Here is a 13315-nt window from a genome sequence, read left to right as displayed (position 1 = left end):
TTCACTCCTGTTCCTACATTATTTAAATCCTTCCTAGACCTCTACCCTCTTTACATTCCCTCTCTGAGCATTTTGTATCAAATTCGTTGCAATATTTCGTCAAAAAGCGATAAAAGAATGCAAACTTTTGGACTGAAATAAATGTCAATCCCAACAATGGCCATGGCTGTGAGGCGACCGTGCTAACCCCTACACCACCGTGCCGCCCTAAAATTAAGTACGATTTTAGCACAGGATTCTTTCTGTATTTTTTTATTCTCCTATTTCTCTGACAGTCAGTTGTCTCCATAGTCACACAGTTTGGTGGGGATAAAAATGAAAATTCACTCCTGTTCCTACATTATTTAAATCCTTCCTAGACCTCTACCCTCTTTACATTCCATCTCTGAGCATTTTGTATCAAATTCGTTGCAATATTTCATCAAAAAGCGATAAAAGAATGCAAACTTTTGGACTGAAATAAATGTCAATCCCAACAATGGCCATGAACATCCAGCAAATCTCGCGAGATCGAGAGAGTGGTCACTGTGTTGGAAAGAAACCATCTCAAGTCTCGCGGTAATTTAAGTGACCATTGTACTGTTTGAGGAGAAAATACGACGCAAATCTCGCGAGATTGGAGCGGCCGCTGTGGGGGGGGAAAAAATGGCCGCTCACGGAACAATTCTTCAAACGGTGAACAACATCAAATACAGTCCGGGGCGTGACAGCTGACCTACGGCGTACCCGGTTTTGTCCGTCCTTTACCCGACTCTTGAACGGATGGGTAAAGAGGCCTGCGACAAGCGGCATAAGGAACCACAGCGAGTCCGTCTAAGTCGTCGGAGGAAGCGGGGAGCTAGCTAGAAAGCTAACGTTGTTTAACGTTAGCTAGCTAGCTTGCTAGCTAACCTAAGACAAGGCGCGCGAGCCTGAATCAGCAGCGCCTTGGGTTTCGGTGTGTGCTAATCTAAAGCTAACCGAAAACGGCCGCAGGTATGAGCGGACCGGGACAGGACAGCGAGCCGGAGGCCAAAATCCTTCACATCAAGCGGCTGTACAGGTGAGCAACGGCACCGCGTTCAGGCACACGAGCTTAAATACTAAACTACTGAATCACCTTAACACTCCAGTAGCGCTAGCACTAGCTCGCTAACTACAGCCCGAGCTAACAGTAGACGCGTATTTTCTTTGACCTTAATTACTTTTATTTATCAAATTAATCAGACGTTTTGCATGTCGGCTCATAACTCAGCAGAACATGAGCTAATCTGGCTAGCAGGCAACTCCAGTGTAGACCTAGCTCCCACATAGAAGGACCTGAATATCACTCAAATGATCAAATAAATAAATATTCGAGGACGCAATATGCAAATTTCCAACTAATCAGTATTTATTTCAGACAGTAATCAACCCAAGAGTCACTTATTATCTTAGATTACACGGCAGAGATATTTTCCTGATGACAGCTGTCAAGAAATTCACCTGTATTGACTGTTTCACCTTCTATCTGACTTTAATATCTTTATAAACTTTAATTGTAGGCTGTCTGACTGGGTAATTAATTGTGCGCGCACATCCACGCGAGGATTTCGTCGTGGTGTGAATGAGTCGACTCTGAGTCGGCTCTTTAAACTGGAGAATCGACTCGCAGACCCGAGACACTTTTTTTTTTTCCCTTTAAAAAAAAAAAAGGTTTGACATTTCATGAATGTCTAAACTTGTGTGTGTGTGTGTCAGAATGACAGGGTGAAGAGTTCTCAGGATAACTTAAAGTCAGTCGTCTTAATGAAGCGCAGGCATGATAGGTGTTTAAAGCAGATACACAGAACCTTTGTTTTTCTATAAATGTCTGAGTGGATAGTATCTCCGTCCTTGACTTTTTTGTATAGGAATAAAATTTTTTTATATTTTTGAGAGTTAAAATCGACCGCAAAGTTGGCATTCGAGCTGCCCCAATGAGCCAGCCAGCCCTGAGTGCATGACTTCACAGCGGGAACCGGTTTTAAAAGGATAGTTCGGGATTTTTGACATGAATCTGTATGGCATCCCTATCAACAGTGTTGTGCAAACACACTGACTTACCCCTGACAGCATCCTGTGAGTCCAGTTCTTGTCCAGTTTTGGTCCAGACGAAAGTAGTCCGGCAAGTTTGTTGGGGTCTCATCTCATTATCTCTAGCCGCTTTATCCTGTTCTACAGGGTCGCAGGCGAGCTGGATCCTATCCCAGCTGACTACGGGCGAAAGGCGGGGTACACCCTGGACAAGTCGCCAGGTCATCACAGGGCTGACACATAGACACAGACAACCATTCACACTCACATTCACACCTACGGTCAATTTAGAGTCACCAGTTAACCTAACCTGCATGTCTTTGGACTGTGGGGAAAACCGGAGCACCCGGAGGAAACCCACGCGGACACGGGGAGAACATGCAAACTCCGCACAGAAAGGCCCTCGCCAGCCCCGGGGCTCGAACCCGGACCTTCTTGCTGTGAGGCGACAGCGCTAACCACTACACCACCGTGCCACCTTTGTTGGGGTCACGAAAGTAAAACATTTTTCGTCTCAAAACAGTATGTGTTCAAAAGAGTGATATATTTGCATCACAAGACCGTTGCCAAATAAAAAGTCAGACCTCGAAATCGCTTGGCACCATTTTCTCTCCCTTCTTATCACTGCGCGCTGCTGCCAGGTGACAGCCACGGCTGTTTCGTTCATTGTTTTAGTGATGGGAATTTCGGCTCTTTTTCGGGAGCCGGCTCTTTTGGCTCTTCTTACTATAAGGAGCCGGCTCTTTCGGCTCCCAGACGGCTCCTGAGATTTTATTTTTGATTTAATTGCTGCAATTAACTCATCTCATCTCATTATCTCTAGCCGCTTTATCCTTCTACAGGGTCGCAGGCAAGCTGGAGCCTATCCCAGCTGACTACGGGCGAAAGGCGGGGTACACCCTGGACAAGTCGCCAGGTCATCACAGGGCTGACACATAGACACAGACAACCATTCACACTCACATTCACACCTACGCTCAATTTAGAGTCACCAGTTAACCTAACCCGCATGTCTTTGGACTGTGGGGGAAACCGGAGCACCCGGAGGAAACCCACGCGGACACGGGGAGAACATGCAAACTCCACACAGAAAGGCCCTCGCCGGCCCCGGGGCTCGAACCCAGGACCTTCTTGCTGTGAGGCGACAGCGCCAACCACTACACCACCGTGCCGCCCCTGCTGCAATTAACTAGTTAATTAATTACATTATTATTTATATTTTATCAATAGGATGTTTTCCATTTTATTTTTTAGTTTTTGTAGCCATTGTAAAGCTTTGTAAAGTATAGCAGTGTAACAATGTTCTAGCTATAGAAATAAAACTTGCTTACCAATTAATAAATTATTTTCTCACAAACATAATGCAAAACTGTGTTATATTACCAATATAAAATACACAGAAGACATCAACTGTTTATCCTTTATGGCTTTATTTCACACTCGACCTTGAACAAAATGCCACAAAATAAATTATGAAGTATAAATCAGGCCTAAGAAACTATTAAGCAAAGTTGGAAATTATTTTAACAAACACAGAACAATGTGCAACAAAATATGTGGCACCTTGAGCGCATGTAAAAAGAGAAAAAAGTGCCGCACTCTGCTCCACCAGTAATGAGAAGCCACTGGAACAGCAAATATGCTCCTGTTATAATGACTGCTGTCTTGTTGTATACCGCAGATTAATCTGGCCATGCCAAGGCGGTTGCCGACCGAACCTGTCAATTTATGAGCGACAATTTATATCATGAGCTTTAGGAATTCATGGCAACAAAATAATGATCATGGTTGTCAAATAGACAATCATCCTTCAGCTGAGCTGAACTCTGTGTCTCTCTCTCTCTCTCTCTCTCTCTCTCTGAGGCACCTAAGGACAAAAAACTAATTCGGCTCCCCAACTCGGCTCCCACCGAAGAGCCGGCTCCCGTCGTTCACTTCAAAGAGAAAGCTCTTTGAACCGGATCATTCGCGACCGACACATCACTACATTGTTTACTGCTAGCAAAGTTAGCGACAACATGTCTGACTACGACGGTGAAATGTGTGCGGAGATTCAGCCACATCTTTGTTGCTACAGCCTGGATAGTCGCAAGTGCGCACCATTTTCACAAATATATTATTGTATAGGTTATAGAAGGTGATAAATTTGTCGCTGTTCTTGCTCTCAAATTAGCTTGTTAGCGCCGCTGATCTGAACTCCTAATCACTGCCAAACAATGGGAAAGGTGTCGATTCCTGCGCAGATGTCAACATGACAGCGCGCAGTGATACCGAGGGAGAGAAAATGGTGCCAAGCGATTTCGAGGTCTGACTTTTTATTTGGCAACGGTCTTGTGATGCAAATATATCACTCTTTTGAACACATACTGTTTTGAGACGAAAAACGTTTTACTTTTGAGACCCCAACAAACTTGCCGGACTACTTTCGTCTGGACCAAAACTGGACAAGAACTGGACTCACAGGATGCTGTCAGGGGTAAGTCAGTGTGTTTGCACGACACTATTGATGGGGATGCCATACAGATTCATGTCAAAAATCCCGAACTATCCCTTTAAAGTGCATATTCTGGACCAACTTCGTGGGTTTTTTTTTTTTTTTTAATATGAAAGTCTGTCCCTTTACACACTCATCCAGAAGGGTAATTTTGCACAAGGCCATCTGTCTACAGCAGAAAAAAATAAAATAAAATAAAACGCGTCTGGAAAAATCCCAACGGAGTCTGGAGCCAGATTCGTGACGTCACCTGCGGAAGCGCCAGCAGGCTGCGTGAGCTTTGCACGGTTTCAGTGCACAGCCTGTGTAGACCAAGCGCTCCCGTTTCTCTCTCATTGTCCGGTCTTTTGGAAAACGATGAGTACTAATCCCATCATGATTGGTGTTGCTACCCCCTCCTATGATACATCTGTTAACCATTTTAATAATTACGCGATAACGTTGAAGAAATTTGCAGAAAACCACCAGGTCGTTTTCTTATAAACAAACCAACGCTGATGTAGGATTCAGAGGGAGGCGTCCCGCACGCGACGTCACGAAAATCAATGTTTGCCGGGAAATCCAAATGCCAAGTTTTTTCAGAGGCGGAACAATTCGCCTCAAATGGCTCGATTTCAACTGAATTGTTCTGGTATTGCGCAAGATAAATAAAATTGCGCAAAATGTGACACATATTTGACCAAAGTTTAATATAAAATAGGAGAATTACATGGGGCGGCACGGTGGTGTAGTGGTTAGCGCTGTTGCCTCACAGCAAGAAGGTCCGGGTTCGAGCCCCGTGTCCGGCGAGGGCCTTTCTGTGCGGAGTTTGCATGTTCTCCCCGTGTCCGCGTGGGTTTCCTCCGGGTGCTCCGGTTTCCCCCACAGTCCAAAGACATGCAGGTTAGGTTAACTGGTGACTCTAAATTGAGCGTAGGTGTGAATGTGAATGGTTGTCTGTGTCTATGTGTCAGCCCTGTGATGACCTGGCGACTTGTCCAGGGTGTACCCTGCCTTTCGCCCGTAGTCCTGCGACTCTGTAGAACAGGATAAAGCGGCTAGCGATGATGAGATGAGAATGAGGAGAATTACATTGATCTTGCTCCTGAATTTACCCGTGATATGCACTTTAAGGCCGAGGCCTTTTACAGCTATAGACCAAAGTCGTATAAATAAAAATTTATGGTGAAAGTAAGAAATATCATTACCGACTTGCTCGACTAAGACTGATTGTGGGTTGACTCATTAAAACAGGATAGGTGTTATAACTTTTATGCAACATGCATGCATTTTCACTGATAAAACGTAAAAGGCTAATTAAATAATCAGATGAACTGAGACGGTCACATTCTGAAGCAAATTAAATAATCTTATATCGGTAACTTAAACACACAATACAAGTTACAGGTATTAATCTAAATGCAGGTAAACAACGTGTTGTTTTTGTTGTGGTTTTTTTTATCCAAATGAGAGTCGGAGCTTACCCGTCTGTGTTCTCGCTTTTTGAAGGCTGATATCGTGGCTGATTGTTTCAAAACAATCTGACTTTCAGTTGCTCGTTCAGTTCTCCGTTCATTCGCTTCTTACACGTAAGGGCGAGATGGCAGCAACATCCAGTGGAGAAAATCAGATGGCTGCTCCACTCATTCTCCATACTGGCTACTCCGCCATTACTGCTCAGCTCGGGCAATTACTAAAACCCGGGACTGAACAGGATGTCAACGGTTTTAGCAACAACTGCAGGGAGGTCACTGCCCGAGCGATATGTCCCGTCCCGTTCCATCCCGGGTTTTACCAACAACCCTCGGCTCACACTCCGGGAGGACTGGCGCAACTAAACTTAATTTCCTTTAAAAAATAAATAAATAAATACTTTCCTTTTCTTGCAGTTTTCTTTAATTGTTGGTACTGCACCCTCTTTCAATCCGGGCTTATAGCCATTGCTCCTCAACAGATCAGAGGTCTCGCACGAGTCTTCAGTAAAATATACAGAGCAGAGGAGAGACCACTTCGTACGCGCCCAATGTGCCCGTGAACTTCTCGCAAAACGCGTCCAAATCTTTGCAGTTTGAACATTCTTGGGCCATGAGTGCAATGTAAATCCACCTTCTGCCATGTTGCTGGCACATCTACGTGGCATGGCGATAAATTAGCTCAAAATAGAGGATTGGAGTTGCAGTCAGCTCTGTGTTTTAGTATAGCAGAAATGGCGATGAAACCGATAGACTTCCTGTTGTTGTGATGTTGCGTACGTCAAGGTCATTCACTCAGACCGCTACCTATATGAATCACTTTAATCGTAAAAATTACTATATTAGATTTATTGTTAACATTAAAACTATTCCTGTGCCATGAGGTCTCAAGGCATTTATAAACAAAAGTGAGGCCATGGCTCTGTGTATGTGCTTTAAACATTTGGAGATCATAATGATCTAAATAGATTTTTATAAAGTGCAATGCAATGAATATAATGTACCTGTTAAGATCAGTGGTTTTCAAGAGCATAATATAACACGTTCACATGTTATTGATGGTCACAGCAACACAAAATCGACCAGACACGGCTGAAATCAAAATTCTGGCAGTGTGAGAAGTTCACGATTAAGTCCTTGGGGTGTGAGCGCTGCCACGATGCTTGTGTTAAATCCACCAAAAGGATGACGCCATCACTAGTCACAGTAATGCAGGAAAAAAATTAATGGCATAGATTAATTTGGGAGCCCAGAGAATCAACTAGTATTGGTAAATTGAGCCAAATGATTGATTCACTGAATAGTAACAGAATTCCCCTCACTGGGATTTTGGGTCTGCAGTCTTTTAATAGAATTAATAAAAATACACTATATGACCAAAAGACCTCCACTCTTCTCTTCTGCGAAGGCTTTCCATTAGGTTTTGGGGCGTGGCTGTGGACATTTGTGTTCATTCCACTCAGCTAGAGGAGCATTAGTGAGATCAGGTGCTGATGTTTGGATGTTGAAGAGGCTCCAGTTCATCCCCGAAGTGTTCAGTGAGGTTGAGTTCAGTCAGGGCTCTGTGCAGGACATCACTCCAACCTGAACACACCATGTCTTCACGGAGCTTGCTTTGTGAACAGGAGCATCGTTGTCGTCGTCATGCTGGAACAGGTTTGAGGAAGAACCACATACGACTGTGATGGTCAGGGGTGCACATACTTTTGGTCTTCTCAGGGATTATCGATAACATGGTTCTAAAGTGATCTCATCATGAGCAGAACTGATCTGGCATCATGTTAACTTTAACTCTGTGATTTAACTTTTTTTTTTTTCTGAGATATTGTGAATTTTTTTTTTTTTTTTTTTTTTTAATCTAAAAATCAGACTGGAAGCAGGTGGGTGATTTGATCTTTAAACTTTCGACATAAGACATAAAAATGTAAAAAATAAAAAAAAAAACTTCTACTTTTCTGTGTTAAATTTTTTTAAGTTTATTTTATATATATATAATTTAGTAGTGCTGTCAAAAATGTCGCATTATTAACGTGTTAACTTGACTCAATTTTAACGGCGATAATTTTTTTTATCGTGAGATTAACGCTCTGTGACATGATGCCACGCCCCGCACAGCCAGAGTCCTCTGCCCTCCCCCGAAGAGCCACGGTGCTCGGCTTAGGTTTCGTTTTCCCATCGGCGGTTCCAGCCCCACTTTGCAGTGGCTGTGACAAGACGTGTTATGCTCTGCAATAAAAAAAAACATTGGTACAACCAGTGTTCGAACTATGCCGATATTTTCGGGGGTCCCTTTATTCCCTTGGGGGGGGGGGGGGTGCTTGCGCTTGTCTCAGAGCGCGGCTCTCCATCGCCCGCTCACTTCGGATATGCAAATGCTTCCCGCTACACACGATTGCTATGTCAATAAACATCATTTTGACAATATTTTAGAGACCCCCCAACATTTCCCAAGTCATATTTTCAAGGGATCTCATGTCTGTTTCAGGGGATCTCGGATCCCCCGAGTACCCCCGTAGTTCGAACGGTGAGCAAGCCCATTCACTTTTTTATGCTGATAAGAGAATTACAATGGTTTTTCATGTGACAAAAATGTGCGATTAAATTGCGATTAATCGCGAGTTAACTATGACAGTCGCGACATTAATCGCGATTAAATATTTTAATCGCTTGACAGCACTAATTTTTAGTATGATTTAAATTTGTAATGTAACACTGCTGTTTTGCTTTCAGGTTCTTCGAAAATGTAAATATCATGATTCGTTTCAGAGAAATGTCTCTGAGATTAAATAAAATGTGTTTACTTTGCGTGTCTCCGTTTAGGGCGGTGGTGGAATCCGTACACAAGCTGGATGTGATCATCAGCAGCAAGTCGTCCTACAGGGAGGTCTTCAAACCAGAGAACATCAGCCTGAGGAACAAGTAAACACTCTCGGCTCACTTCAGCAGGTTCTATATTTGTTCTGAGCTTTTCTTTTTTTTTTTTAATGAACTTCCTTCCTGCCAGGCTGCGTGAGCTGTGTGTGAAGCTGATGTTCTTGCACCCGGTGGATTACGGCCGCAAGGCAGAGGAGCTGCTCTGGAGGAAGGTCTACTATGAGGTCATTCAAGTCATCAAGACCAACAAGAAGGTATTGATGTTTACAGAAGCAGTGAGGGTGTTGATTCGTTTTCCACCACAGCAGCTCTGACAGTATAAACAGATATAAATTAAAACCTCGCTGTTGAATAAACCCACCGCAACATGAAAACTCTTCATATTGCTCAGTTGTGTACAATAACACACACTGCTTTATAGTTTACAGTAATTTCCATATTACTGAATAAATGTAAATAATTTGTTGTAGAGCCACAGTGCCGCAAGTCCCGATGACTTCTCAGATTTGCGGTGGGGAAAAAACGCTTTTTGTTACTTTCGCCTGATAGAATCAAGCATTTTTCCTTCCCATTTTGGTTTTGCTTTTAATGGTCATCTATCACACCTAACACTCCCACAGTCGCACTTAAAAAGGGGCAAAATTAGGTCTCTGAGCTACAAAAAGAGAGACTCTGTAACAGGGTTGCGAGTTTGCTGTGGTGTAAGAGGAATAAAGCACTTCAGAGACGTGCGGTTCAAGGGAAATAATCAACTCTGTACCGTGGTCGGAGTAACTCCGCTTCATCACAATCAGCACCACGTTGATTATTTTCCTGGACCAGCACCGCGTTCAGGGTTTCATTTCGAGACTGCATTGATCTGATATCCATATCGGGCCACTTGAGGTTTTTCACCCACGTGACCAAGTCATGTGATGCTGCCATTTTGGACGTCACGGCTCGAATCAGTTTGAATGCGAGGAAGGCGACAAACGAAAAACATAAAAGAAAAAGGAGCGAGATGCAGAAAACACCTTCACTATCCAGCGACGTAGGGCATTTACAGGGCGAGCAGAGAGAGAGGCATTTGCAAAAATTGAGGTTAGCAGGCTTAGAGAACGACGTTTACCTGCTTCCACCAGGATTGTTCACTGACATACGGAAGTACACCAAGCCCTCGTCTTTACCTGACTTCAGCCCACATGATCTGTATACCTATGTCGTTAAAAACCCATCGCCATACACAGGTATTGATCTGAAAGCGTATAAGAGTTTGGATGCCTACAAATATTTTGTGTCAGGCTGGGTAACATGCCTACATCAGCGGGTCGTCCCTGGAGCCGGTGGTCGCCATCTTATTACAGCTAAGGTTTGTTCACATTTTCATTTACTTTCGGTCCTCAGGATAAACAAAATGTTATTAAATGTCATTGAAATAACTTGTTAGTCTGTTGAGACATGGCCTGTTATAAATTTGCTGTTACCAGGCAATGACCAAGAACTGTATTATTAGGGTCGGTGTCTGTGTTGTAGCAGTGTACTAGCAGCTAGATGTTAGCACTAGCTAATGTCAACAACATCATAGCTAGTATGTTACTGTAGCAATGTTTACGTTCAGTCATTTGGATGACTGTTAAAACCTTTCAGTCTCAAGTTTTTCCTTTACTGTATTTACTAGTTTACTGTAATTATGATCCGGCAGCTATTTACACCGGATCCAGTGTAAATAGCTGCCGGAGCGTGCTGCTTAATTTGAGGGGGAGCAAGCTGGAGCACGCTCCGGAACCTCGGCTGGAGCACTCCGGGAGCAAGCTGGAGCGCGCTGCTTAATTTGAGGGGGAGCAAGCCGGAGCGCGCTCCGGCAGCTATTTACACTGGATCCGGTGTAAATAGCTGCCGGATCATAATTACAGTAAACTAGGAAATACAGTAAAGGAAAAACTTGAGACTGAAAGGTTTTAACAGTCATCCAAATGACTGAACGTAAACATTGCTACAGTAACATACTAGCTACTATGTTGTTGACATTAGCTAGCTTGACCTTCAAAATGGCGGACACCGGGGCGTCACGTGACCCTGTGACGTCAGGTGAAAAACCTCAATACCAGAACAAAATGGTGGATCAGATATTGAATATCAGATTCTGTAACGAAGATTGGAACTGGAGATTTATTGATATTGGATCTGAAAGTGTTTTATTTTTCTTCGTTAGAAAAATATGCTTGATTTTATTATATCATTACTTAGGTTTTTGTTAATAATATTTACTTTTTTTAATTATTTGATTTTATTATATTTATATTCACAATGCAAGTGTTTTTTTTTTTTTTTTTTTTTTTTTTTTTTTAAATTTCTGACATGGGGCACAGATATAAACCAGAAATCACCATTATATAAAAAAAGGCATATTTGCTTTGTAGGTAAATTACAAAGTGTAATGTAATTAAAAAAAATTTAAATAAATATTAAGGGTGTATTTGTCATGATTTGTGATTTTATTAAAAAAAAAATTCACCCTTTTCTTAGCGAGCTAACTTAAGTTAGTAACCGTAATCTTAAAGTGCATATTCTGGACCAATTTCGTGTGTGTGTTTTTTTTTTTTTTTTTTTTTTTTAATATATATGAAAGTTTGTCCCTTTACACGCTCATCCAGAAGGGTAATTTTGCACAAGGCCGTCTGTCTACAGCAGAAAAAATAAAATAAAACGCGTCTGGAAAAATCCCAAGGGAGTCTGGAGCCAGATTCGTGACGTCACCTGCGGAAGCGCCAGCAGGCTGCGCGAGCTTTGCACGGTTTCAGTGCACAGCCTGTGTAGACCAAGCGCTCCCGTTTCTCTCTCATTGTCCGGTCTTTTGGGAAACGATGAGTACTAATCCCATCAAGATTGGTGTTGCTACTGTACACCCTCCTACGATACATCTGTTAACCATTTTAATAATTACGTGATAACGTTGAAGAAATTTGCAGAAAACCACCAGGTCGTTTTCTCATAAACAAACCAGCGCTGACGTAGGATTCAGAAGGAGGCGTCCCGCACGCGACGTCACGAAAATCAATGTTTGCCAGGAAACCTAAATGCCAAGTTTTTTCAGAGGCGGACCAATTCACCTCAAATGGCTCGATTTCAACTGAATTGTTCTGGTATTGCGCAAGGTAAAAAAAAAATTGCAGAGAATGCAGAATGTGACAGATATTTGACCAAAGTTTAATATAAAATAGGAGAATTACATTGATCTTGCTCCTGAATTTACCCGTGATATGCACTTTAACATGAGCTACTAAATCATTTTGTGATGTTTGGAATGAGGATGTGTTTATATATGTTACAGGTCAAAAAATTCAAAAATTTTTTTTTTTTTTAAATAAACCTGGGTTAAAATTTCCAACCTAGATAAAATTTTGGATTCTCTCAGATACTTACTACTTTTGTCTCTCTTTCTTCCATCCACTTCCTCTCTGTCCACACCTGCCTAGTATTTCCTCTTGCCTGTCTACCTATTCCAATCAACCTAATTAGCATTTTTTTAAATATCTTTTTTTTCATACTTAACCAGGATTCGAACTCGGAACCTTCTGATTCTTAACCACTAGACCAGTGATGATTGTGATTAAATATTTTGAATTTATTAATGAGTCCAGTCTTATGTCCTCAAGGAGTGTAAAATACACAGTTTTCCCAAATCCTAAACCGAACCCGAGATGATGCAAGTAGCAAATGATGAACTGGGTTAAAAATTCTAACTTGGGTTGAAAAATTCCACCTGACCTGTAACACGTATATTTATAGATATTTGCATTATGAGGTAAAAGGTGTTCGTAGGCTGTTTGTGGTTTCTTCGTAACCTTCGTCCTCGTTTTCCTCGTGCAGCATATCCACAGCCGCAGCGCTCTGGAGTGCGCCTACAGGACTCACCTGATCGCTGGCGTCGGGTTCTACCAGCACCTCCTGCTCTACATCCAGTCCCACTACCAGCTCGAGCTGCAGGACTGCATCGACTGGACACACGTCACCGACCCACTCATCGGTGAGAACCTCGCCAACATGGCAGTGAACCGAAAGCGTAGGGCTGGGCGATATATCAGTGAGATACTGGGATAAATTATCTGACACCACACGGAGATCGCGGGTATATTTTAATCAGATAATTAAAAACAAAATCGAGTTTATACGATGTCATAACATGTAGTTACAGTTATTTTTTTTTTTTTTAAATCACCATGGCAACAATTATACATGCGTTTTAATCCATTTACATTGAGCCTCTGCTCCTGTGACCATCTCCTGACCAATCAGATTGGAGAATTTCACTGTGTGTTTTTTTTTATTTTTGGTGAAGTCATGTATCTTTCTTGCCTGTAGGTCGTAAGAAACCTGTATCTGCCACACCTAAGGAGATGGAATGGGCACAGATGGCATGCCATCGATGTCTCGTATACTTGGGTGACCTCGGTAAACCTGAACGACCTTTGTATTTTCTCTT

At 42.5% G+C, this 13315-nt stretch overlaps 1 protein-coding gene across 1 annotated transcript in view; it reads left to right on the top strand.

Moving 5' to 3' along the window:
- Positions 1–625: 625 nt before the first annotated feature.
- Positions 626–13315, top strand: part of smg5 (SMG5 nonsense mediated mRNA decay factor) — a 50497-nt gene continuing 37807 nt past the window's right edge. Inside the window, exons 1-5 of the mRNA XM_060900421.1 lie at positions 626–1042; positions 8800–8898; positions 8984–9107; positions 12703–12859; positions 13195–13284. Coding sequence (XP_060756404.1) covers positions 978–1042; positions 8800–8898; positions 8984–9107; positions 12703–12859; positions 13195–13284 — 535 coding nt within the window. The 5' untranslated portion in view covers positions 626–977. The remainder of the gene's footprint in view (positions 1043–8799; positions 8899–8983; positions 9108–12702; positions 12860–13194; positions 13285–13315) is intronic.

This window comes from Neoarius graeffei, chromosome 19 (genome assembly GCF_027579695.1).
Source record: "Neoarius graeffei isolate fNeoGra1 chromosome 19, fNeoGra1.pri, whole genome shotgun sequence".
NCBI classification, from domain to species: Eukaryota; Metazoa; Chordata; class Actinopteri; order Siluriformes; family Ariidae; genus Neoarius; species Neoarius graeffei.
Note: the sequence above shows the minus strand (reverse complement) of the source record. Positions and strands in the feature narration are given on the sequence as shown.